Source organism: Ailuropoda melanoleuca, chromosome X (assembly GCF_002007445.2).
Source record: "Ailuropoda melanoleuca isolate Jingjing chromosome X, ASM200744v2, whole genome shotgun sequence".
NCBI lineage: Eukaryota > Metazoa > Chordata > Mammalia > Carnivora > Ursidae > Ailuropoda > Ailuropoda melanoleuca.
Window position 1 is genome coordinate 54,123,574 of NC_048238.1, and position 27,058 is coordinate 54,150,631.

The 27,058-nt window shown below is 38.0% G+C and overlaps 1 protein-coding gene across 1 annotated transcript in view; it reads left to right on the top strand.

Moving 5' to 3' along the window:
• Positions 1-2,687: 2,687 nt before the first annotated feature.
• Positions 2,688-27,058, top strand: part of CHIC1 (cysteine rich hydrophobic domain 1) — a 70,055-nt gene continuing 45,684 nt past the window's right edge. Inside the window, exons 1-2 of the mRNA XM_002930483.4 lie at positions 2,688-3,134; positions 20,298-20,352. Of these exons, the coding sequence (XP_002930529.1) occupies positions 2,854-3,134; positions 20,298-20,352 (336 nt within the window). The 5' untranslated portion in view covers positions 2,688-2,853. The remainder of the gene's footprint in view (positions 3,135-20,297; positions 20,353-27,058) is intronic.

Consider the following 27,058-nt stretch of genomic DNA (forward strand, 5'->3'; position numbering starts at 1 on the left):
AAGATGTGTTTTTCTCGGATTGCCCAATTCCAAATTCTCCTGTGGTTCAGCAAAACAAATTATTTTTGGAATTATACATGAGTTTTCAGCACAGTATATGCAAGAAAGCAGATTATACTTGAGAGTTTCTCCAAGCAATAGCATTGCTTCGTTCTTTTGACATCTGACTAAATATCAGAGATCACTCTCCATTTTGGCAGTATAATTTCCCCCTCCCTCTCCTCCTCTCCCATCCCTCATAACCATCATTTCTTCACTTTTACCATAGTTCCAGTATCTCACTTGCACTTATCACAGAGTCCACCCTTTATACTCCTTTCCCTTTCTCTCCTTCAAATATCCCTTCCTAGCCTAATCCTGACTGGTGAAAAAGGAGAAATTACGTTTTAAGTCGTGATCAGCAAAATACTTCCCTCTAGAGAGTGATTTAGTGGATTTTATGGATAATAAAACATGTTTGGAAAATTTTTAGTGTTGCCTATGACTTTTTTGCTTTTTGAAAGGGAAGAACTGGTGTGAAATATTGATTTGATCTTAAGTCTAAAGTATTTCACTCCCATAAATGACATACGACACGTTTTTATTAATATCCAAGAAAAGCAGATATATTGTATCTTTCTTTTTAATTTTTTTATTATATTATGTTAGTTACCATACAGTATCTGTCTTATCAGAAGCCTCTTGTAAAATATTTTTAGACTAGTAGATAAAGTTCTCTATACTATAAAAACTAAATTTTGTTGCTATTGATAGTGTTGTAACATATATTTAAAGTTTCTAAATAAATAAGGTATTGAGTACAAACCATTTTTCTCACCTTAATAACACAAACTTATTGATAATGATAACGGTTTGAACAGTGCCACTTACAAAACAAATTTCTTCCTCTGTCATGCATCCTAAATGCTTTGTTTATATTGCTGTAGTGGTAGCTTAGCACTCAAATTAAAGTACAGTTATGGGGTGTCTGGGTGGCTCAGTCGGTTAAGGAATTGACTTTTGGTTTTGGCTCAGGTCATGATCTCATGGGTTGTGGGATCGCGTCCCATGTCTGGCTTCACACTTAACTTGAAGTTGGCTTGAAGATTCTCTCCCTCTGCCCCTCCCCCTACTCTCTCTTTCTCACTCAAATAAATGAATAAATCTTCAAAAAAAAATAAAGTGCAGTTTTGTCTGTTTCCTCAGTCTTATCATCGAATTGGGATGGAGCTGTAGTCTAGCATAAAGAGGAGTGAAGCTGATATTAAAATACCTGGATTACAGTATTTGTTTTATTAATTAGCAGCTATGTGACTTTACTATCTTAATGATCCCTGAATTATGACAAGGATTTCTGTGCTGCTGCTAAGTATTAAATAGTTTGACACATGGGTTGGAAACTCAAAATATGTGACCTTTACAACATTTTAGTGGGTGTGGAGAAGATAGGAAAAATATTTGAAATGGAAAATTCTGGACAAAACATTACCACAGACCTTAATAAATTACTTAAACTTTCTGAGACTCAGTTTTCTCAGCTATAAAATAGTTATGATGATGCTTACTTCATAGGATTGCTTAAGGGTAAACCGAGATACTATACATGAAAGAGACTAGCTCAGTGTCTGGAAGATGGATGTCATTAATTAATGTTTCCTTAGGTTGGAATGCTCCCTCCACCCCCTCCATGCCCTTCTCCCCTGTAAAACAAAAACAAAAACAAACAAAAAAACACACAGACAGAACTCCGAATTTCAAGCATCTTTCAAGAAACAGCCCAAAAGACACCACTGTACAAACCCTTTCCAAAACAACTTCAGGCAGCGTAGCCCTTTGGTTAAGAGTACTGGGCTTTTCGGGGCGCCTGGGTGGCACAGCAGTTAAGCGTCTGCCTTCGGTTCAGGGCGTGATCCCGGCGTTATGGGATCGAGCCCCACGTCAGGCTCTTCCACTATGAGCCTGCTTCTTCCTCTCCCACTCCCCCTGCTTGTGTTCCCTCTCTCACTGGCTGTCTCTATCTCTGTGGAATAAATAAATAAAATCTTTAAAAAAAAAGAGTACTGGGCTTTTGAAATTAGAAGAGATTCCCAATTTAAAACCAGGTCTGCCATTTAATAACTCCATGACCTTGGGCACGTTACTTATCCTCCGTGCACCTAGGTCTCCTACCTGTAAAGCGAGATCATTCTGGTATATATCCCATGCAGTTGTGAAGTATTAAATGAGATATGCACAAGGAGTGCTTATCACAGTCCCAGGCACCTACTGGGTCTTCTATTAAGTATTACAGTAGGAGTAGAAGTAGTAATAGAAAGTTTCCTCTTCAGTAAAATGTTAATAAAAATGCCTCCCAGGGTGGCAAAATTCTGATGCAAAAGTCTTTTAAGCTGTAATGCTGAACAAACAAACGTAAGGGATTGGTATATACCTTGAGATATCTGGGGCGAATTCTAACCTCACGTTACAGAATATGCATTCCCCGCACTGGGTGGGGGTGTGTGGTAAATAATACCCACTACCAATTAATGGGAAATAAAGCCGGAAGATGCGTCCCCCAGCCCCAAGCAGCACAAGCCCAAAGAGCAGTATTAAGCACAGAACCCGCCGACCGGGCCTCGATAATTCCCTGGAGTTCACCTCTAACGCCCCTCTTCCTTCAGAGCCGCGCAAGCGTAGACTGATTTTGTTCCTCTCTCCCTCGTGCCCCCGCCTCCAACCCCCCCCACCACCGTCTGCCCCAACACGCAGGCGCATCTCTTCAAATCCTGTCCCTACCCCTGTCCTTTCTCTTCATTTTGTTCCCCCTCCTCTTCCAGCACCTCGGCAGGTTCAAACTCTTCTCCGCGAGGGTGGCGGCGATCGAGAGGTCACGTGATGAGCATCCTGCTGCCCAACATGGCGGAGTTCGACACCATCTCGGAACTGGAGGAGGAGGAAGAAGAAGCGGCAACGTCGTCGTCGTCGCCGTCGTCGTCGTCGTCGGTATCGGGGCCCGACGACGACGAGGAAGATGAGGAGGACGAGGAAGAAGAGGAGGACGAGGAAGAAGAGGAGGAGGAGGAGACGCCGCCCCCGCCTCGGGTAGTGAGTGAGGAGCATCTGCGAAGATATGCCCCCGATCCTGTATTGGTGCGGGGCGCTGGCCACATCACTGTGTAAGCAAGAGGGGGCCATGGGGTTTGAAAACGCTGAGATTTGTCGACAGAGGAATGAGAAGGTGGTCGAGGGGCCTGTGGGGTGGGGGAGGGCTGACTGAGGCATACAGTTAGAAAAGGACACCTGGTCTAAACCGAGGGAGATAGGTGAAAAGGAAGTGAGGAGAATGCAAATGTGATGCACCAACATCAGGTAAAGAGTGAGTATAGGACAGAGAGGTTAGAGGTTTTCGAGCCAGAGGGATTGGAGATGAGGTGAATCTCCTTGTTTTTGTGTATGCTGGCAAGTAAATAGTCTTTAAACTGCAGGATGTACCCGAGGCTTCTTTGCTGCTAAGATTGGTGTGTAGTGGAACACGGTTACTGCTGTGACAGGTGACAAGACCTAGGCTTGGATTCTTCAAAACAGAAACATGATATGTTTTGTGAATAATATTATAGAATATCCACCCGCCCACATATTCATTCATCTATTCTGCCTATCTAATCCTTATATGAATGAATATAATAATCCTTTCCATGTCTTGATAACTCCTCATTCTGACATTCATTAAATATCTGACAATTAGAAGTTCAGATTAAGAGGCAGTTGTGAAAAGTAAAAGAGCAATAGATTGAGAGTGGGGGCTCTTTGAAGTTAGTCGCAGCTTTGCTTCTTACTGGCCCTGTGACCTTGCTCAGGTTACTTCCTATTGCTGGGCCTTTATTTCTCCATCTGTAAAAATGAGGGGTGTGGAATAGATGGTTTCCAAAGCCTTTCAGCTCTCAGATAAGTTGATACCTATAGGAGATTTTGTATGCCCAAATATTAAATATGCAGACAAGAAAAACTTAGGGAAATTATTCTCCCAGGAGCTGAGGTTGATTTTTCTGAAAAGTTATGCAGAGTGACTTTTTTAAAAATGGAAATCTTGGATCATATTTGAGGAAATAAAAGGAGGAGGGACCTCATAGCATAGTAGTTGCAAAGCAAAAGAAAATTTTAATGGCTCTCCGGGCTTTGAAGAGTGCTTTTTCTTTTTTATGTGCTTGGGTTATAAATGCTTGGAAGTTTGAGTGTGTGTCGTGTTCATCTTCTTAACTATGCTGTCTTTTCCTGCATTTTACTATCACTGCCTCTAATTTTGATAATGGCTCACCTAGTCTGTTCGCTTTTCAGTTTAGTTCATATTATCAGAAATCGTATATCATAATATGCCACACCTCCCCCCATCATGTTAACATTTAATTTTAACATGTTAAATATTTTTATTGTAACATACTTTTATGATCTTTGCATGAAATTTTGAAATTGTGGAAGAGTTTGGCTTCGAAGATTTTTAGACCTGCTTTTTGGTTAGGCAATTATTTTAACACAATTTCTCTTGGTCCAAGAATTTTGCAGATAGCCTACAATGATCAGATGCCAGCCTACTGTGCTGTTTTACTTTTATTCCTTTCATCACTAGGGAGACAATTTATTACTCAAACTAATTATGATTCTGGCACCAAACGTTATTATCATGCAGACTACTTCACATGACTGAACAGAAAAAAGAGTTTTTATTCCAGCCTATAATTTTATATTCCCAACATTCTTCCCCCTCCTTATTTTCTAACATTCAGAAAACAGAGGAGGAGTAAGGAAACAGAATTTAAGTTACCAAAATCTTACTTGGGTTTCCATTGTACTCTTCACGCAATCATGGTGAAGTACTTATCAACCTATTTTCTATTAAAAGCGAAGCACTGACACTTGCTATATCCCGGGCCTTGTGATTGGTATGATGTCCCTCCCAGCTTAAAAATTCTGGAATTAGGAGTGTGAAGTAGAGGTGCTTGCTGGAAGTTAACTGTTCGTATTAATTGAAGCCAAAACCTGAAAAGCAGCAAACCAGTACTTGAACCACTAACCAATGTATATAGTTTGGAAAATTATTTAGTTGTATTGTATACATTCTCTCAACTGAAAAGCACATTTAATGTTAAATGTCTGAGATCTGAAAAAAAAATTAAATGTTTCTCCTACTAGGAGAAAGTTTTACTGAATCTGAGAAACTGGCCTTTCTATGGTAGTGAAACTTTCCCCTGTATCAGGTAAAGTATGATCCTTATGAAACAGTTAATCTAATTCTGAAGCATCGAAAATAATCAGCTTCTGTTAATTTTTTTTCTAGCATGTGAGTGTTAGAGTTGTCCTATCTGAATGAAATATTTCTTATTCTCTCCGACCTCTTATTTTTTCCATTCTCTGTGCAGTTGTCTATTCTATAGAGGACTTTGTTTCTTTACAAAGTTTTAATTTGAGAACCATGGCTTCAAACTCAGTATATCTTAAGCTATCATTTTCCCTCTCCACATTGGCTATGCATTCCAGTTGCCCCATTTCTGATGCCGATACCACTACTCTAAACTTCTGGGGTAGTGTTTCACATCCTTGAGTCATTTTAACTTTTCCTTTTCCTTGACGTGTCTGGTGCTATTCTGTCCCAAATTATGTCATCATACCTTTTGAAATATCTATTAGATTTTTCGTTTTCTCCATTTCTACTGGCACCACTCTAGTTTAGGTTGCCATCAACTCCTGCTTGAATTATTGCCACAGTCTGCCACCTCTCTCCACTCCAATATGTTCTGCACACTGTGCCAAACTAATTTTCTTAAAACACAGTTTAATCACGTCGCTTTCCTGCTGAAAAACCTGCACTAGATCTTAATTACATCTGAATTCTTACGCTCTATTCTTCCAGCCTCAGGCGTCAAGGAGTTCCTTCGCTTGTCCAAAGCTCACTGCTTCACTTGTGCCTTCTGTACCCTTCTCTTCCAGCTTCCTCCCAAATCTTGCTCCATCAGGCAGCCCTATCTCTCTAATATTACCTCTCTCTGCATCAGCCTATAAACAGATTCAGAGTTTCTTTCTTTAAAAACAAAATAAAACAAAGCTTTCCTAGACCTATGTTCCCCTTTAGCTACTGTTTTGTCTTTCTTCCTTCCTTCTCCAGATTTCTTAAGAGTAGCTACATTCACCATATCTATTTCCTTTTCACCCCTCTGTAACCTGGATTCTGCCGTCATGACCACAGCATAAGGGGCGGGGGAGAACTAGCCTTGTTAAGATCACCATGACCCTCTTGTTCCTACATTAGTGGGCATTCTTCATTCCCTGTCTTTCTGGTTCTCTCTGTAGTATATGACACTTATGATGACTCCCTCTTTTTTGGAGGCTTCTATTCTAGGGGTCACAAACACACAAGCCTTCAGAGGTAATAGAGGACACAGAAAATGGTGCACCATAAGTAATGATGGGGTCTTAGTTGAACTGGAAGGTGGTATATGTTTTGCCTAAAGGTATTCAAATTCTGATTTTGTAAAAACATTTTGCCAGTCAAACAAACCTAGGAATTCCTTGGCCACTTCACTCTCCTGGGTCTCCCTGTATTTTTCTGGTGATTCTTAAACTCTCTCATTTGTGGGCTTCTCTTACTCTCTTGACCCTTGAATGCCAGTGGTCTCTGAGGTTTTTTTCTCAACCTGCTACTCTTCTCATTCCCTATTCTGCCTAGATGATCTCATCTTGATTCTCATGGTTTCAATTATCTGACATCTCCCAAATATTTATCTCTGTACAGCACTTTGCTCAGACTTTCACCTGGGCTTCCTCACCTGACAGCCCACCGTCGTCCTAAGTTCAACATATTCAAAACAGAATTTATCCCCTCTCACCCTCTTACACCTCCATCCCAACCCCTCAAAAAAATCCCTCCTATTTCTGTGTCTTCCATCTCAGTTAAATATACCTTCACCTATCTTGTTATTGATCCTTGGTTCCTCTTTCTCACTTACGCTTATCAGCAAATATTATTAATATATGACCTAAAAATGCCCTCTTTTCCTCCCTACTAGCACTTCCCTGATTTGGGCCCCTTTCACCACCCTAACCAATCAACTTGCCTTCGTCCTTGTCACCTTCACATCCATTCCCCAGCCTGCTGCTAGATTGAGATGCCACTTTACTGCATAAGACTATTCTCTGATTTTCCCTTTACCCACAGGATAGACTCTAAACTCCATAACATGGCATATAGAACTGGACGCGGCCTATCTGTCAGCCTAATCTGCTGACATTTCCCCTTGTGGCTTATATTTTCCTGTTCATAGCTTGCTGTTTCTTATCTCTTTGGCTCTGCTCAAGCTGGGACCTCCATCTAGAATTCCAGTATCCACTGTCCTTACCCCAGCTCTCCATATGTCACCACCCCCTGCAAGTCTTCTCTGCCCCCACTAAATTGTAAGTTGCAATAGCAGTAACAATGTTTAGTTCCCTCTGAATCCTCATGGCCTAGCACAGTGCTCACCTTGAAGTACACAATCAATAAAAGTGAGTTGAAGGAATATTGGTCCACTTTAGTAACACTCAATATTCCTACCATAATGCATGCTATATTTTAGGCACTCAGCAAATACTAGTTACTTGAATCATGCTGTGGAGAGTACTTCTGATTCTGATCCAAGATCTATATGGGTACAGTAATATCACCAGTCCCAGTGATGGGGGTTATGACATGGCCTTACCTCTGAAATCTTTGTTAAGGCATCAGAATACCCCTATCTGTATCATCTTAACATATTGGCTTTTTAGTTACTTTAAAAAGATAGTAATCTTTTAACATGGAATTAATTATATTTTTTAAGAAGTAGAATAAGCTAACCATACTAATTTTAATTCCAATTCTAAGATGGTGAGGATGAATGGATATTTGGGGATTTTTTTCCTTAAAAAAATATATGTGGCAAAATTTACAGGTTTGAGTTTATAGAAACAGACATAATGAAATGCCTCTTGGAAATATTAAGTGTTTCAGAAATACTACACATCTGAGTGATATAACTGAGTATTTACCACTTTTCTTCTTGATATTTCTAGGCTAAGTTTTTGGATCCAACATATTGAAATACAAGGATGATTATAATCTCATGAGATCTTTTATTTATAGGCATTATCACACTCTTCATAGTACTTAAAACATACAGGGGCACCTGGGTGGCTCAGTCAGTTAAGCATCTGCCTTCAACTAAGGTCATGATCTTGGGGTCCTGGGATCAAGTCCCGCATCTGGCTCCCTGCTCAGCAGGGACTCTGCTTCTACCTCTTCTCCCTCGCACCTTCACCCCCACCCCGGCTCATGCAGACACTCTCTCTTTCTCAAATAAATATATAAAATCTTTTTAAACACCAACATATAGATATTTACCCTTGATAGTAGATCTGTATAGAAGTTAGTAAAGGTGATAGGTTACCAATTCTTATAAAACTTGTCTCATTAAAATTATTCTATAAGAGCTAAAGTTATTCCATATAGAATTGAAAAAGATGGCCAAATTTGCCAAACACTGCATTTCTCCAAAAACCGAGACAGCAATTATTGATACTTCTCAAGTCAGTTAATGGAAGGCCTTGTCTATAAACAGTTGTCTTTGAGGAATTACAGTGATGTATTGTTAATATGTGTTTGTATAAGGTAAATATTTAACAACATTTTAGAATACTGAAGCTATGGTAACTTGCCATTTTACAGTGTGGCAAGACATGATTATTCTCATATAAAATATTAAAGAGACTTAACTATAATGTTTTTGAAAATATCTTTGAATTTTATGGCATAGGCTTTTCTTTTTCATGGTATAGTAAATAAAGTTCAATGTATACACTTCAGAATTGTTACTAGAAGTACAAGTTCTCTAGTGAAATCATGTTTCTTGTTGGCAGAATTTTACTTGTTTGATCTGTTTTCTTAAAAACCTGAACACATAAACTTTAATTTGTATAGGGCTTTCAAAGGCTGGTGTGTAGCCATCTCCAAAAGGATTAAAAACAGTGAGGGGTGTGGGGAGGGAGAGAGGAAGGAAGAGCAACTAAGAGGACCCATCCTTCTTTGCTTCAGTTTCCTTTACTCCAAAGAATCATCCAAGAAATTAAACACTTAACAGATAAAATACAGTCATTAGGAACCACCAGCTAGGACAGATTCAAACACATAATAGGCTCTATATTTAATGAGGCTGATAAAATGGACAGTGTGAGAAGTTCCCAAGTGCGCATTTGTCTAATGCTGAAAAACCCCACGTCTCGACTAATGCCTGTTGCTAATCAGTAATGGGTAGATGATCTTGTCTAACCTCTGTGGACACACAGTTCTTAATAGTTCATGAAACAGAGCTGAGGTGTTTATTCAGCAGCAGCCATTTCAACATTTTCCTAGTAGCTAACAAGTGAAATGTTGTGCCTAAGGTTATTTGAGTTAAGTATTCTTTTTAAGTGCTGAGTCTCTAATGAAGAAAGATAAAAGAAATCCCTGGTAGGCAAGAATAGGATTGCTACTGTCTTTTAGCCAAAATTTTGAGAGTGTATCAAGCCTAGTTTGCCTATATTTATACCTTTTTAAATAGATATATATACGTATAGGCTTTAAAGGAGTATTTTAAAAAGTAAAATGACTCTTTCCTTACCATTTCTAATATACTTTTTATATTTTAGAAAAGACAGTCCCTTTTTATATTAAAGAAGAATATTAGTAATGTGAATATAGCAAGTATATATTGAGAACTTGAGCACTGGAGTAAGCACTATGAAGAATACAGGAAATTGCATATGGATTCAGAGCACAAGGAGCCCAAAGTGGCTAAGTGGCCATCTTAATTCCCACTTCAACAGAATCATGTCTGCTGGTGCATTGTTGCATTTCTCCCTTCGGAACTAGGTCCTCTAGGACAGTGGAGCGTAAACCCATGAGAACAGGAAACAAGATTTTTGCAAGTAGGTCACTAGGGGTAATAGTGGTATGGTGTCTGTTTCTACCTGTTGATTCCTGGACCCCCAGACTCATGCATCCTGCCTATCGGAGAATTGGTGTCTGTTTCTACCTGTTGATTCCTGGACCCCCAGACTCATGCATCCTGCCTATCGGAGAATGAACACCATATACTGGATGCTGATTCAGAATATAGGCAGTCTTCTGGTGAACCTTGTCAGTACCCTTCAAGGTGATGCTAGTACCTACCTGCCACTGTAACCAGGTCTTTGAAAAGCCAGTCCCCTGTTGTATCAAGCTAGCTGCTTCAGGATTGTAGGCAACATGGTAAGACCTGTGAATTCCAAAAAAACAAAAAAAACAAAAAACAAATAAAACAAGACAGGAAAAAACCAAAGTACAAGCCTTGTTTTACAAAACTAACGGGAAAATTGCTTTTAAGATGTTGCTATAGAGCAACAAAAAATAATGGGAAATATTTAATTAGCTATTGAATTGTATATAGTACAGATTAGAAGCAGCTGTGAGCATTCAGAGAAAGGGGAAATCCATAAAAGCTTGAACATTCAAGGCATTATAGCGGGGGTTGAGACTTGACTTGAGCCTTGAAGATTCCATAGGATTTAAACTAGGAAGGAGAAGCAAGAGGAGCCACCTGAGCAAAGACAACAGCCAATATGGCAGTTGCAGTGGAAGGGAAGGAATCATTATGAGAATGATTTCAAAGGAACAAATAACAGGATTTGGAGCCACCTTAGAGCAAGCAAGCTGCAAAAAATAGGAGAAGGAAGGTGCAAAACCAATACCAAGGTCTAAGTTAAAGAGAGTCAGTGTGTCATCGATAGAGATGACAAATTCTAAAGGGGGGCTAGTTTCCAATAAAAAGATAGCATTTAATTTTAGACATGTTTTACTTGAGGTGGTATTGCTTTTAGCAAGATATCTAAATAGAAGTTTTTAATATGCAATTACAGACCAAAGAATGTTGGAAAATGCAGAACTAGAGATACAGATTTGATGGTCATCAGCATAGAAGTGATATCAAAGCTACTAAGCATAGATGGACTGTTAAAGTTCACTTAGAGGGGTGCCTGAGTGGCACAGCGGTTAAGCGTCTGCCTTCGGCTCAGGGCGTAATCCCGGCGTTATGGGATGGAGCCCCACATCAGGCTCCTCTGCTATGAGGCTGCTTCTTCCTCTCCCACTCCCCCTGCTTGTGTTCCCTCTCTCGCTGGCTGTCTCTATCTCTGTCAAATAAATAAATTTTAAAAAATCTTTAAAAAAATAAATAAAGTTCACTTAGAAAGACAAGCAGATGACTAAAAGCTAAATTTTTGGAAAAGACAAGAATGTTAGAGGAGAGTGAAAGGATGGGAGAGTGTTAGGGAGTGATCAATAGTGTGACAAAGCTACAAAGGGGAAAAGTTCTAGGAAGAGAACATAAAATTGGCAATAAATAAGACATGATGAACTTGTCTTTCTGAATAAATTAACTCAGTAAGAGATTATTTTCAGTAAAGTGACAGCATCATAAGGGAAATTCTAAACAGTTAAAAAAAGGAGGGAATATTAAGGAAGCGGAAACAGGGAAGTTCACTTGTTCCCAGATGCAAAGAGAATAGCAAAGCTCAGAATTTTTAAAATAATAAAAATATTCCATATATTTTGAGGGATACATCTGTCTATATCCTCTACATACTTGATACCTAATAAGAGAATGGCAGCTTGGAAAATCTCTGAGGGCAGCAATCTGTAATGGGGGTAGGAACATGGTTTTTTAATTGGCATATAATTACCATACAATGTTATATTAGTTTTGGGTGTGTAATACAGTGTTCAACAATTCTGTACATTCTCAGTATTCATCAAGATTAAGTGTACTCTTAATCCCCTTTGTTCATTTTACGCACCCCCCCCCGCCCACCTCCTTTCTGGCAACCACCAGTTTATTCTCTGCATTTAGCAGTCTATTTTTGGTTTGTCTCTTTTGTTCTTTGTTCATTTGTGATGTTTCTTAAATTCCACATATGAGTGAAATCATGTTGTCTTCCTCTGGCTGACTTATTTCACTTAGCATTATATCCTCTGGGTCCATCCATGTTGTTCCAAATGACAAGGTTTCATTCTTTCTTACGGCTGAGTAATATTCCAGTGTGTGTGTGTGTGTGTGTGTGTGTGTGTTTGAGAGAGAGAGAGAGAGAGATTTTCTTAGCCATTCACCTATGGCTGGATACTTGGGTTGCTTCCGTATCTTGGTTCTTATTTAATTCTACAATAAACATAGGGTGTATGTATCTTTTCAAATTAGTGTTTTTGTTTTCTTTGGTTAAATACACAGTAGTAGAAATACTGGATCATATGGTAATTCTATTTTTAATTTTGTGAGGAACCTCCACACTGTTTTCCACAATGGCTGCACCAGTTTGCATTCCCACCAACAGTGTATGAGGGTTCCTTTTTCTCCACAGCCTCACCAACACTTGTTATTTCTTGTGACATTGATTTTAGTCATTCTGACAAGGGTAAAGTAATATTTCATTGTAGTTTTAATTTGCACTTCCCTGAATATTAATGATGTTGACCATCTTTTCATGTGTCTGTTGACCATCTAAATGTCTTCGTGGGAAAAATGTCTGTTCAGGTCCTCTGCCCATTTTTAATCAGATTTGTTTTCCTGATATTGAATTGTATAAGTTCTTTACACATTTTAGATATTAACCCTTCATTGGATATATCATTTGCAAATATATTCTCCCATTCAGTAGGTTGCCTTTTGGTTTTGTTGATGGTTTTCTTCACTGTGCAAAAGCTTTTTATTTTGGTGTAATCCCAATAGTTTAATTTTACTTTTGTTACCATTACCAGAAGAGACATATCTAGAAAAATGTTTCTATGACCAATGTCAAAGAAATTACTGCCAGTGTTTTCTCCCAGGAATTTTATGGTATTGGGTCTCACATTTAGGTCTTTTTGGGTTTATTTTTGATCTGGTGTAAGAAAGTGGTCCAGTTTCATTCTTTTGCATGTAGCTCTCCAGTTTTCCCAGCGCCATTTGTCAAAGAGTCTTTTTCCCATTGCTTATTTTTGCCTCTTTTGTTGGATATTAATTGACCATAAAATCATGGGTTTATTTCTGGACTCTTATTCTTTACCATTGATCTGTGTGTCTATTTTTGTGCCAGTACCATACCATTTTGATTACTACAGCTTTGTAGTATATCTTGAAATCTGGGATTGTGATGACTCCAGTTTTGTTCTTTTTCAAGATTGCTGTGGCTATTCAGGGTCTTTTGTGGTTCCATACAAATCTTAAAATTATTTGTTCTAGTTCTGTGAAAATTGTTATTGGTATTTTGATAAGGATTGCATTAAATCTGTAGATTGCTTTGGGTAGTATGGATATTCTAGCCATATTGGTTCTTCCAAGCTATGATCATGAAATACATTTCCGTATGTTTATGTCATCAAATTTCTTTCAACAGTGTATCAGTTTTCTGAGTATGGGTCATTCACCTCCTGGGTTCAGTTTATTCCTAGCTGTTTTATTCTTTTTGGTGTACAGTAAATGGGATTATTTTCTTAATTTCTTCTTCTGTTACTTTCATTATTAGTATATACATGCAAAAGATTTCTGTATATTAATTTTGTATCCTGTGACTTTATTGAATTCATTAAGTAGTTATAGTAGGTTTTGGTGAAGTCTTTAGGGTTTTCTATATACAGTAACATACCATCGGCAAATAGGGTAAGTTTTGAGTCTTGCTTACCGATTTGGATGCCTTTTATTTCTTGTCTGATTTCTGTGGCTAGAACATCTAGTACTATATTGAATAAAGGTGATGAGAGTGGACATCTCTGTCTTGTTCAGATCAGGAAACACTGAGAGCTTTTCACCATTGAGTATGATGTTTGCTGTGAGTTTTTCCATACATGGCCTTTATGGTGTTGAGGTGTGTTCCCTCTGAACCTACTTTGTTGAGACTTTTTATCATGAGGGAATGTTGTACTTTATCAAATGCTTTTTCTGCATTTATTGAGATAATCACATAGTTTTTATCCTTTCTCTTGCTGATGTGATATAGCACATTGATTGATTTGCAAACATTGAACCACATTTAAACATCCTTGGAATAAATCCCAATTGATTGTGGGGAATGATTTTTTTTAAGGTATTGTTGGATTCAGTTTGCTATTATTTTATCAAGGATTTTTGCATCTGTGTTCATCAAAGATATTGGCCTGTAGTTTTCTCTTTTTTTGTAGTGTCTTTGTCTGGTTTTGGTATCAGGGTAATGCTTCCTTGTAAAATAAATTTGGAAACTTTCCTTCCTTTTCTATCTTTTGTAATACTTTGCAAAGAATAGGTATTAATTTTTCTTTAAATTTTTGGTAGAATTCACTTGTGAATCCATCTGGTTCCAGACTTTTGTGTGTTGGGGTTTTTTTGATTACTGAATCAAATCCATTGCTGGTAATTGGTTTGTCAAATTTTCTGTTTCTTTCTGCTTCAGTTTTAGAAGGTTATGTGTTTCTAGGAATATATCCATTTCTTCTAGCTTGTCCAATTTGTTGGCAAATAATTTTTCATAATATTTTCTTATAATCCTTTGTATTTCTGTGGTGTCAGTTGTTATTTCTCCCCTTTATTTCTAATTTTATTTAATTGTGCCCTCTGTCTTCCTTTTTCTATGAGTATGGTTAAAGATTTGTCAATTTTTAAAATCTTTTCAAAGAACCAACCCCTGGTTTCAATGATTGCTTCCATTTTTTTTAGACTCTATTTTTTTAAAGATTTTATTTATTTATTTGAGAGAGCAGAGCGAGAGAGAGAGCACACGAATGGGGGGAGGCACAGAGGGAGAGGGAGCAGCAGGCTCCCCCCTGAGCAGGGAGCTCGACATGGGGCTCAATCCCAGGACTCTGGGATCATGACCTGAGCCAAAGGCAGTCGCTTAACCAGCTGAGCCACCCAAGTGCCCCTTCTCTGTTCCTTTCCTGTCCTGCTCTCTTCTCTTGTGGTTTGGTGGCTTTCTTTAGTGATGTGTTTGGGTTCTTTTCTCTTTATTTTTTGTGTATCTATTACAGATGTTTGATTTGTGGTTGCTGTTAGGTTCATACATAATATGCACATAGCAATCTATATTAAGTTGATGTTTGCTTAAGTTTGAAGCCATTTTAAAAGCACTAAAGTTTTACTCCTCCCCTCACATTGTATCTATATGATGTCATCCTTTACATCCTTTGATTTTGTAAAACCCTTCCTGATTTTTATTGATAATATTGATTTTAGTACTTTTGTGCTTTAATCTCCATGCTGGTTTTATAACTGATTAATCAACTACTTTTATTATGTTGGTATTTACCTGTGAAATTTTTTCCATTCATAGTTTTCTTACTCCTGATTATGGCCTTTTTTTTCTATTCAAAGAATTCCCTTTAATGTTTCTTGTGAGGCTGGTTTAGTTTTGATGAACGCCTTTAAGCTTTGTTTGGGAAACTATCTCTCCTTCTATTCTGAATGATATCCTTGCTGGGTAAAGTATTCTTGGTTGCACATGTTCTCCTTCCAGCACTTTGAATGTATCATGCCACTCTCTTCTGGCCTATAAAGTTTCTGCTGAATAATCAGCTGATAGCCTTATGGGATTCCCCTTGTATGTAACTTTTTTCTGTTTCATTTATAGTTCTCTCTTTCTTTATCACTACTTTTTGACATTTTAGTTATTGTGTGTCTTGGTGTGCCCCTCCTTTGGTGGATTTTGTTGGGGACTCTTGCCTCCTGGATCTGGATATCTCTTTCCTTCCCTAGATTAAGGAAGTTTTCAGCTGCTTTCTTCAAATAAATTTTCTGCCCCCTTTTCTCTCTGTTGTCCTTTTGGAATCCCTATAATGTGAATGTTATTATACTAGATGATGTCACTGAGTTTTCTTAATCTATTGTCAGTTTTAATTTTTTTTTCTTTTTGCTGTCCAGCTTGGTTGCTTTCCATTGTTCTGTCTTCTAGGTCGATGATAAATTCTCCATAAATTCTCCTGCCTCTAATCTGCTATTGATTCCTTCTAGTGTATTTTTATTTCAGTTATTGAGTTTTTCATTTTTGATTGGTTCTTTTTTATATTTTCTCTTTGTTGAAGATCTCACTGAGACCCTTCACTCTTGACTCAAGTCCAGTAAATATTTTTATGGCCATTACTTTATCAGCTGTATTGCTTATCTCCTTTCGTTTAGCTGTTTTGCTGTGGTTTTGTCCTGTTCTTTCATTTGGGACATATTCCTCTTTCTCCTCATTTTGTCTCTCTGTGTTTGTTTCTGTGCATTAGGAAAGATAGTTACGTCTCCTGATTTTGAAGGTAGTGGCCTTATGAAGAAGAGGTCCTGTCGTGCCTTGTAGCACAATGTCCCCTGTTCACCAGAACCAGGTACTTCAGGGGTGTCTCCTGTGTGGGTTGTGTGTGCCCTACTGTTGTGGCTGGGTGGGCAGCATTTGCCTTCAGTCCTCTTGGCCACAATGGCCCACTTTGCCTGTTGTGGGTGCACTGGGCAGGGTTTGGTCCCTGTGCCATTAAGAGGCCAGTCTGGAGCTACCCTGGGCTTATAGTTGGGGGGTATCAACAGTCAGACTAGATGTCTGCCCTTTGCTTGTTTGCTGGTGTTGTGGTCACACCAAACTCCAGGGCACTCTCCATCTGTTATCCCTGAGGAGGCTTTTGTTGGTAGGCGGGGCCTGCATTCAAACCAAATGCCTATTCCAGTCCATGTGTTGAGGCTGCAGTGACCCTAAACTATAGAGCTCTCTGTGCTACCCCCTGAGAGGTTTTTGTCAGTGGGTGGAGCCAGCAGCAGATCAGATGCCTACCCCCAGTTCATCTGCTGGGGCTGCAGAAGTACTGATCAACAGGGTACTCTCTCTTTTCTGCCAGTTATAAGGTTTGGCTTCTGGGGCTACAGTTGAACTGGTGTGTGGTTTATCTTCCCCTCTCCTCAGGCAGCAGTCATTTTGGAGTTTTGCTGGTCCCTGCCAGGGCTGCTTGCAGGATAAAATATGCCAGGAGCTGCTTTGGACGGATGCGTACCTAGTGGGGCAGGATGGACGGGGTAGATCCACAGGAGAACACAGAGGCAGGGTGTATGGTGCTAGCAAGGTAGGTGGAGAGTATTCTCACTGGTTCTTGCAAGTGTCCTGGTATCTAGGCTGGGGATAGGGTGGAGGTGGAGGATGGCACCCACGAGTTCTCTTGTTCTTGAAGAAGTCTCCTAAAGATCCCTGCCCCTCCAGCATACATTCTGAAATTAGTAAATGAATCTCTTTTCTATATATCCAGGTGCTTTTCAAACCTCTGTTCAATGCTTTATCTCAGCAGGGTTGTTTGTTATGCTGTCTCTTTAAGGGCTCAGTTTCCTGTTGTCCTCTGGCTCTCCCAGAGCTAAGCCTGCTGAGTTTTTTTTTTTTAAGATTTTATTTATTTATTTGACGGAGAGAGAGATAGCCAGCAAGAGAGGGAACACAAGCAGGGGGAGTGGGAGAGGAAGAAGCAGGCTCCCAGCGGAGCAGAGAGCCCGATGTGGGGCTCGATCCCAGGACCCTGGGATCAGGCCCTGAGCAGACGCTTAGCAACTGAGCCACCCAGGCGCCCCCTGCTGAGTTTTTTAAATTTATTTTTGTTGATAGTGAGAGCTAGAGCTAGAGTGAGAGTGAGAGAGAGCAGGGGGAGGGGCAGAGGGAGAGGGAGAATCTTAAGCAGGTTCCATGCCAAGCATGGAACCCCACGTGGGACTCAATCTTAAAATGCTGAGATCATGGCCTAAGCTGAAATCAAGAGTTGAACACTTAACAGACTGAGCCATCTAGGTGCCCCATAAGCCTGCTGATTTTTAAAGTACCCCAGAGTTAAGCCCCACTGCATTTCAAAGCCAAATATTATGGGGACTTGTCTTCCAAGTGCAAGTTCCTGTGTGGGGGGTGTTTGGTGGGGGTCTGCTCCTCTCCCTTCTTAGTGCTTGTGTTGTCCCTTACATTTGTGGTTAGAGCAGGAGCTTGATTCTTGACCATGTTTCCACCCTTCCTGCCCTTTTCAATATAGCCTCTTCTCTTCAGTTAACCAGAAGGTCTGTTGTGCCAGTCTTTGGGTGGTTTTCTGTGTTTGTTGCACTGATATGGCTGTTGTCATATACCCAGATATGGGTATATCTGTGGAATGAGGTGGGCTTAGGATCCTCCTACTCTGCCATCTTCCCAGACTCTAAATCAGCAACATGTTATTAACATTGCATCTTAAAAGGTGTTTAGAGGGGCGCTTGGGTGGCTCAATTGGTTAAGCAACTGCCTTCAGCTCAGGTCATGATCCTGGAGTCCCAGGATCGAGTCCCACATTGGGCTCCCAGCTCAGCGGGGAGTCTGCTTCTCCCTCTGACCCTCTTCCCTTGCTCTTTCTCAATCTCTGTCTCAAATAAATAAATAAAATCTTTAAAAAAATTTTAAAAAATAAAAGGTGTTTAGACAAGATATGAGAATAGACCTCTACTTTAAAATGTATAATGCCTCCTTTTAAAAATGAAACCTGTATCTATTTCTGTGTTACACAATAAGAATTTACTGTTTGTGGAATAATGAATTAAATTGCATGTTTCTGACTAGTGATGAGGTCACTATTTAGCTACATATAACTTAAATGAAGGGTGTTTCTTGCTCTATTATATATTGATCATGTTATTGATAGCTGAGTTAGTACATAGTTACAAATATATATTTAATACTGGAGTGTCAGTTTCTCAAACAGCACATTGAAATTTGCCATAAAAATTCATGTACAGGAGTATACTATCTTATTTTCCAGTTCGGTTATATCCTGTGTCTATGTATAGACTTAAAGGGAATATTATTATGAGAATATTATGTTCTCATTACATATACTGATACCTGGAGAAGTAATTAAATATTTTTTAATGAAGTTAAGGTACTTTTACAATTGCTAATTACTTGTCTCAGCTATTTTAAAACATAGAATTTGTTGTTTTAAAAAACATTTTAAATACACATAGTATATATATGCACAGATGTGTACCTTGCTACTAGCTGCTAAGTATAGAGAATTTTTGTGTTTAAGGTGGGTTTTTGTCCCAGAAAAGGCTCTATGAGCATAAGTGATACAAGGAGAATATATGGGATTCCCACATAGTTTTTATAGGACATTGGATTCTTAACATGTCTTTAATGTGACCATAAGACCAAAGGGCCATAAATCAGTTGAATCAAACAGTATTGTAGCTTATTATTCAACAAACTTTTATTAAATACCTACTAGATTACATTATGCTACTAAGCAAAAAGATAACAAAATAAATATGCCATAGTTTCTGTTTTCAAAAAGCTCAACACAGGACAGAAAGAATTTAGGGATCAGCATTTGAATTTTGGTCCTCCCCACCTTACTAGATATATGACATGGGGCAAGTCATTTAATTACTTTTTGAAAAAAAAATTTGAGTGTCCGCTTCCTTGTCTTTAAGAGGGGGACGGCAATACCACTCTTGCAGGGTTGTAAACTTTAGAAGCAACATATTTGTCTAGCACAGTGTCTGACCCATGGTAAGTGGATAGTTACTGGTAACTGTTACTATTATTGCCTACCTCACCAGGAGTTCTCAATAAGTATCCCTGTTTTTTTCATTTTTGCTTACAACCCATCATCCACTATACTATACTACACTGTACTATAAAATTGTGGTCACTATGATATATCATCTAAGATGCAGGAACTGACCTTTGTTATCCCTACTGAAACCAACAAGTAGGTGAATGAAGGCTCATAAAATTCATCTTGACTTCTTGATTTCAATGAGCTTACTTGAGTCAGAGCTTTCAAGGCTGAGACCTGTTTTCTGAAAACAAGTTGAGCATATACGTGAAAGCCATTCACAAAGATCAGCCTTTGAGTATCTGAATACTAACTGATCATAAGTTTCTGAACTATGGTTCCAAAGGTTATACTAGTTTTTATTAGGAAAATTTTCATACATACACAAAAGTAGAAAGAATAGTATTATTCACTCCTGTGTACTACCAATCAGCCAGTTCTAATAGTTTTCAACTAAAATGGGTTTTAACAGAAACATTTCAGTCAAAAATCTTATTCCAGCTCTAATTTGAATGTAATTAGAATACTACTTTAACATTTGCACTGTAAGTTTCTTTTACTTTAATTCAGGATTAATAGTCAAAGATTTGTTTTCTGTAAATATCATAAAATTATTTTTAGAACACATTTTTAAATCACAACATCAAAAGAAAATTGCATGGCTTTGTTACTTAAAAAAGAGGGGGTAGTAAAGAGTTAAATATGCTGGGTAGAATATATTTTGTTCTTTGTTTTTAAGGTTTGGCTTGAGCAACAAGTTTGATACTGAATTTCCCTCAGTTCTAACAGGGAAGGTAAGTGAGAGTTTGCTTTGAACTTTTCAATTCTAAAAGCATTGTTTTATAGCTTGTTATGACAAATGCTTTGGCTCCCCAGTAATGATGGTTACAAGAGGCCAGGGTACTTGGAAGCTGTGTCATTAGTGACTGAAAGCTGTCACCATGACTACTAGCCTATGACCAGTTACCTTGTTCATTGTCCATTAATGCCAGGCATTATTTGCTTATCTGTTCAGTTTTTCCAGTTTTGCCCTTTATTCTCAGCACTAGTATCTATAATTGTTTTCATTTAGGTCCATAATCCCAATGTTTTTAGAGTTAACAAAGTTATCATTGTTTAACTTTGTATCACTCTATTATTTTTAAAGTGTCCTGCGGTATGATTTGCTATACATCAAAAGAATCAAATGTTTGGCCAGACGTTTTTCTACCTTTTAGATAGTTTGAATTTCTAAAATTGGACTTGCTGCAATAAATTATTACCTTTCTATTCCCTGGTTCTTCTACATTCAGTAGTACGTTCACGCTTAAGATTCAGTATTCAAAGACTTCCTAGGATTTGAAACTATGTTTGGAAAATCTGCTTACAACAGTAATGCTAACTTCTAGGCGGAAAGAAAAAGGCTTTGACTAAGGTAAAAAGTTACTTACACATGTTTGTTACTTGAGGAAATATAGAAAAAAGAGAAAAGCCATTATATTACAAAATACTCAATAATTTCCAAATGGTTAATAGCTGAATGCTAGATAGGTGAAATGTTGATTTGGGGTTAAAAGAAATGAACTTTTTGTATTTTGATGCCTGTAATTTATTATTATTCTGTTCAGTTTTAGTACTAGAACAATGCTACTTGTCAGTATAGATTTGGTCATATTTTAACATCATTCCATTCCCTAAAGGGCTTTTATGCAATTTATTGTTAAATTTTGTCATAATGTTAGTGAGAAAAGCAAGGTACAAATCAGTGTCTACAGTATGTGTAATAAAGGGGAGAAGTAAGCACATTAATAATTGTATAAAATTCTAGAAGGCTAATATGGAAATAAATAAAAGTGGTTACCTTAATGGGAGAAGGGGAATGAGATAGATGGAGGCAAGGGTAAGGATGAGACCATTTTTGGTATTTTGGTATTTAGTATTATTTTGATTTTTGAACCATGTCACTGTGTTACCTATTCAAACCTTAATTTATTTAATTTGTTCTCTCATTCTTAACTCTCTGACAATGGGATAAATTGCATCTAATATTGGCTCCTTTTTGTCATGATACATCCTCTAGCTGCTTGCTTTTCACTTTTGGACTAATTCCAATCTTTTCCCCAGCCTTATTCAGAGGTGGGTGGGGAGAGAAAGACAGCAGAGCTATCACTAAAATTATAAGAAATTCTATTTGATTTAACTCTGAAGGGTATTTTATATTTTATTTGCTTCCTTTACCCCTTGAAAAATGGGAGCTAGCTAGAGATGGTATAGAGTAGTTAAACTTTGAAATCAGATCTGGGTTGGAATACAAGGTCTGTCACTTACTGGCTTTGTATCCTTGAGGGAGCCACTTCTTTGAGCTTCAGTTCTTATGTGAATAGTACCTCACCTCTTGTTGTAAGGATTAAATGAAAGAGCATGTATAAAACTTCAAGTATATTGTCAGGTATTTATTAGCTTCCCAGTGCAGTTTTTTTTCACCAGTATATCCCAGTTTCATCCTGTTTATTTATTTCTACAATTTTGTCTTACCAGCTTTCAATTTTTAACTGCTTTTGCTACTTTTACATTCTTTATCTGAGTAACAGTTTATTCACTATTCCCACCAATAACCTATCCTTTAAACTGTTGACCTTTTCTGTCTCTCCTGATGTATAATGTCAAATCATTCCATATAATAAGCAAGTGGAAAATAGTCCCTGGCTAAGTTAACAGAAAATATGTATCCATTTACCTTTTTAGGATACAAAGAGCCCTTTGGTTTGATGTTTTGGCCTCACTCTCTAGAATGTTCTACCTTCCTATCCTGATCATTTAGAATAATTTGCGAATTGAAACAGCAGTTCAAACTTACATGAATTACTCATAAATATTTTCTCCAAAAGACAAAAATAGCTGTGGAAAAATCCCTTGAATAATAGTGTGTTTGTGGAAAGGTGACAAATTGAATATTAAAGAGAATGTTAATTAAAACATCTCCAATGGAAAACTTGTTCTTTGTGTTTCCCTGGTGCTGCTGCGTGCATTGTCTGGGCAGTTACATTCAGTTTTATTACTGGTTTGTTTCTTAAGAGTTTGAATTACAAGTCCAAAGAATTCTAGAAAATGAATAACCGGGGGAAAAATGTCAGAGAATAGAGTTTCCAGGCACAAAATGTATCCATCTTTGAAACTGGCCAGTTTTATATGCTCAAGGAATATTTGGAATATTTCTTCATACTTCTTCACTTCTTTCCTTCTAAAACTAAAAACCCCATCATTGAAAAAGATAGTACAGTTTTTTAAACTAGAGTAAGAATGTTAAGCTGCTTTTGGTATGCATTTACAAAACCTAAATGATCTGAATATGAGCTGTTCTTAAAGATATCCTTTCTTTTTAGGTGACCATTTCTGTAACACATATCAATGATTGGGTATTTATTCTAGTGTGCATTATTTAAAGTAGACAAGATTTCTTATATATTAAATGAGGCATAAATGATATTGTGATGTTTTTCTTAGTTTAGTTTTTAGTGATGAAAACAACACTAACAGGAATTCTGAAAGTCTGATTTTTAAAAGTCACATGGTAATAACATTAGCTTTATACGTTTTTCTCTTTAATGAGACAATTTTTGTCCAGTAGGGACTGTTGTATTTGTGTAGGTTATTATGAATTATCAAAATGCTTCTCTGATAACTGGGGGAAGAGGCAAGAAGAATTACATTAACCAGAAAGGAAAAAAAAAAACCTAAAAGGATGGTCTGAATTCCAAACTTAGCAGACTTTGTGTAAAATATTTTAAAATGAATAAATGCAGTCTCTAAAATAGAAAAATAGGGGCGCCTGGGTGGCTCAGTCGTTAAGCGTCTGCCTTCAAGCTCAGGGCGTGATCCCAGCGTTATGGGATGGAGCCCCACATCAGGCTCCTCCCCTGGGAGCCTGCTGCTTCCTCTCCCACTCCCCCTGCTTGTGTTCCCTCTCTCTCTGGCTGTCTCTCTCTCTCTGTCAAATAAATAAATAAAATCTTTAAAAAATAAAATAAATAAAATAGAAAAATATATTTACCTTTTACAAAACTGTTCTTCTGGCATGAATGGGATTCTAAATAGGTTTTATGCCTAGACTAAGCAAAACTGCACAGAGTTAATTCTGAAAACGTAAAAAGCCGCTTTGACAAGCTTTGTGGCTCAGTACTAATTTTGTGCTTACGTGTTAATGCTTCTAATACAAATAAAAAAGTAACCTTTTATATTAAGTGCAGAAAAGATTTTTTCCCCCATTTCACTAAAGATAAGTCATCCTGTCACGATAGGATACGTCAAGCAGGTGCATACATACAGATTCTGGTGACCAGAAAATGAAAGAACCACAGAACTTTAGAAAAGAAATGAAAGCTTCTGGCCCTCAGCTTGAAACAATTAAATCATATTATGGGGAGATTAGTGTGTGCAGTGTTGGGGGAAACCTAAGCCATAAAATTGACCACTACTATTGTGATCCAGTATGACAAGTGATTGATAGGGTTGTGTTCCCCACGATTGAAGGAGGCAAAACAATCTTGCTGGGTTTTGCTTACATTTTCTTCTGTTACCGGAATCTTTTACATCCTGTTATAAAATATTATGACCCTTTCTCCCACCTTTATGATGTGGTTTTCTTTTTTTCTTTCCAAGAAAGTCAAAAGGAATTAAATGGGAGAGGGAGGTTAAGATGGCGGAGGAGTAGGGGACCCCTTTTTCAGCCGGTCCCCTGAGTTGAGCTGGATAGGTACCAGACCAGCAGGAATATCCACGGAATCAGCCTGAGACGCAGGAAGATACATCTGGATCTCTACAAATGAACATCCCAGCGCTGAGTATCGAGGTTTCGGAATCTGGGGATGTACTGTATGGTGATTAACATAATATAATAAAATAAAATTAAAATAAATAAATAAAAACCTGAAAAATTTGAAAGCAAAAAAAAAAAAAGGAATTAAATGTTTCTTTACAACCTGCCATTCAGCTAGAAAGTAAAAGGCTTCCATCTGACTTTCATTACTAAAGATACTCAGTTGTATGGAAGTAAATGAGTAAAACTCTGATTCCACACAGTTAATAAACATTTTTTTCACAATGTTTAAATCGGGAGTTAACCAATTCTTATTTGCTATGCCCTTATCATCTGTTTTATGACTTTTACTGTTATTCAGATACAGATTTTTTTCTCCCAAAGACAATCTTGGCCTCCTTTTAAAGTCAAAATGCAGATTTATTTTATTGTTTGAAATTCTAGTAGTTTTCCTTTCAATATATTTATCTTATGACTTCAAAAAATTTGAATTCTCATTTTTAATAAATTTAGTATTGTAGTTTTTAGTTTGCCTATGATAACAGAGTACTAATTGACACAATTATGTGTTAAAGGTGGAAAGTATTGGCAGAAAAGGAGGAAAAATGCTACATTTTTTTAAAGTTTTGGTTAATTTATTTCCAGAAGCATGTAATAAAAGAAATATTTTATAACAAAGTTTATATATCCTGGCGTATATTTTATTCACATTATTTTAAACAAAAAGCAAGTTTTACCTTTTAGACTGATTCATTTCTGGCTTTAGCCTCACTATTTTTATTTTTTATCTGTGCTTATACACTCCCAAATAAATATTTTAAGTAAAAATTTTACTTTTTAAATAAAAATTTAAATTCTAATTATAAGCACTTAAATTTGTAAGTGCACAGATTTAATAATTTTGAGTTACATTAGTTTATATAAAAATTTACCATATTTTAAAAATGTGGTAGTGTTTCTAGATACACAATTTAAAGAGAATTGATAGTAATGTTATATTGCAGCTTAGAGCTAAATATATAAATATATTTTCCTTATTTTAATTTATGTTTCCTTTACTCAGTGATTGACTAGGAAATAGAGGTTGAGTATCAGTGTCTGAGAGGTAAATCTTAAGATAGTAACTTGGGATCTTGTTTTTTAAAAGGACATCTCTTTTTTTTTTTCTCTAAAGAATTGAGGAACCGCAGAGCATTAAATTTGCATTCGAAATGTAGCTCATTGACCATCACAGGCTACGCCCACCTGTGCACCTCTCTGGATACCTTCCGTTGTCCCCAGGTGCCATCACACACCTGCCCAGCCAGATGCCTTTGCACACTGCACTCAGTTGCACACCCCCAGCAGCCCTCATGGGCCATGCCCAACCACACACACTCAGCTACCATCGCACACCATGCCCAGCCTTGTGCCCTTGGTCACCCCGGCCTGAAACCCCCAGCTGCCACAGTGCTTCGGGGGATCCAGCATAGGACTAGTGACCCAGTACAAATTTTGCTAACACTACCCCTCTGCTCCCAAGTTCCCCAGTGGGAACCCCCCCAGAGCTGGCCTGCTGGGGCCCAGAGAGAGCAAGCTTGGCCACAACAGGCAGAGAGTCAGTGCAGATGACTGCACTAAAAGGAAAACTGAATCAAATGAAACAGGAGGGCATAAAAACACACATAGGATACTCTACTGAAGGACCAAGTTCTGTTGAACAGGGGACACTGCACTCCAGGGCACTCCAGGACCACTTCTTCATAAATTCACTACTTTTAAGAACAAAAGAAACAACTGACTTTCTTAACACACAGGAAGAGACATAGAGAGGCAAACAAAATGAGGAGACAGAGAAATTCATCCCAAATGAAACAACAGGACAAGGCCATAGCCAGAGACCTAAGTCAAACAGATGTAAGTAACATGCCTGATAGAGAATATAAGCTGTGGTCATAAGGATACTCACTGGACTTGAGAAAAAAAGTGGAAGACATGAGTGAGACCCTTAACAAAGAGATAAGGAACAACATAGTAGAGATAAAGGGCACAATATAAATGAAATGAGAAACATGCAGTGTGCATGGGTGGCTCAGTCGGTTGAGCATCTGCCTTTGGCTCAGGTCATGATCCCGGGGTCCTGGGATTGAGACCCACATCAGGCTCTCTGCTCTGCAGGGAGCCCGCTTCTCCCTCTCCCTCTGCCTGTCGCTGTGCCTACTAGTGATCTCTCTCTCTGTCAAATAAATAAATAAAACCTTTGAAAAATAATAATAAAAAAAGAAATGAGAAACATGCTTTATGGAATGAATGGAGGATGGAAAAGGCAGAGAAACAAATTAGTGACCTAGAAGACAAAGTAATGGAAAGTGATCAAGCTGAACAAGAGGCAGAAAAGAATTATGCAAAATGAGAATAAACTGAGGGAACTCAGTGACTCCATCAAACTCCATCAAATATTATAGGAGTCCCAGAAAAAGAAGAGAGAGAAAGGGGGCAGAAAATTTATTTGAAGAAATTAAGAGCTAAAAATTCCCCTAATCTTGGGAAGGAAAGAGACATCCAGATCTAGGAGGCACAGAGAACCTCCAACAGAATCAGCAAAAGCAGACTGACACACAGACATCTGTACTGTAATTAAATTTGCAAACTATAATGATAAAAAGCTTCAAAAGCAGCAAGACAAAAGAAGTCATTAAATTACAAGGGAGGGGGCGCCTGGGTGG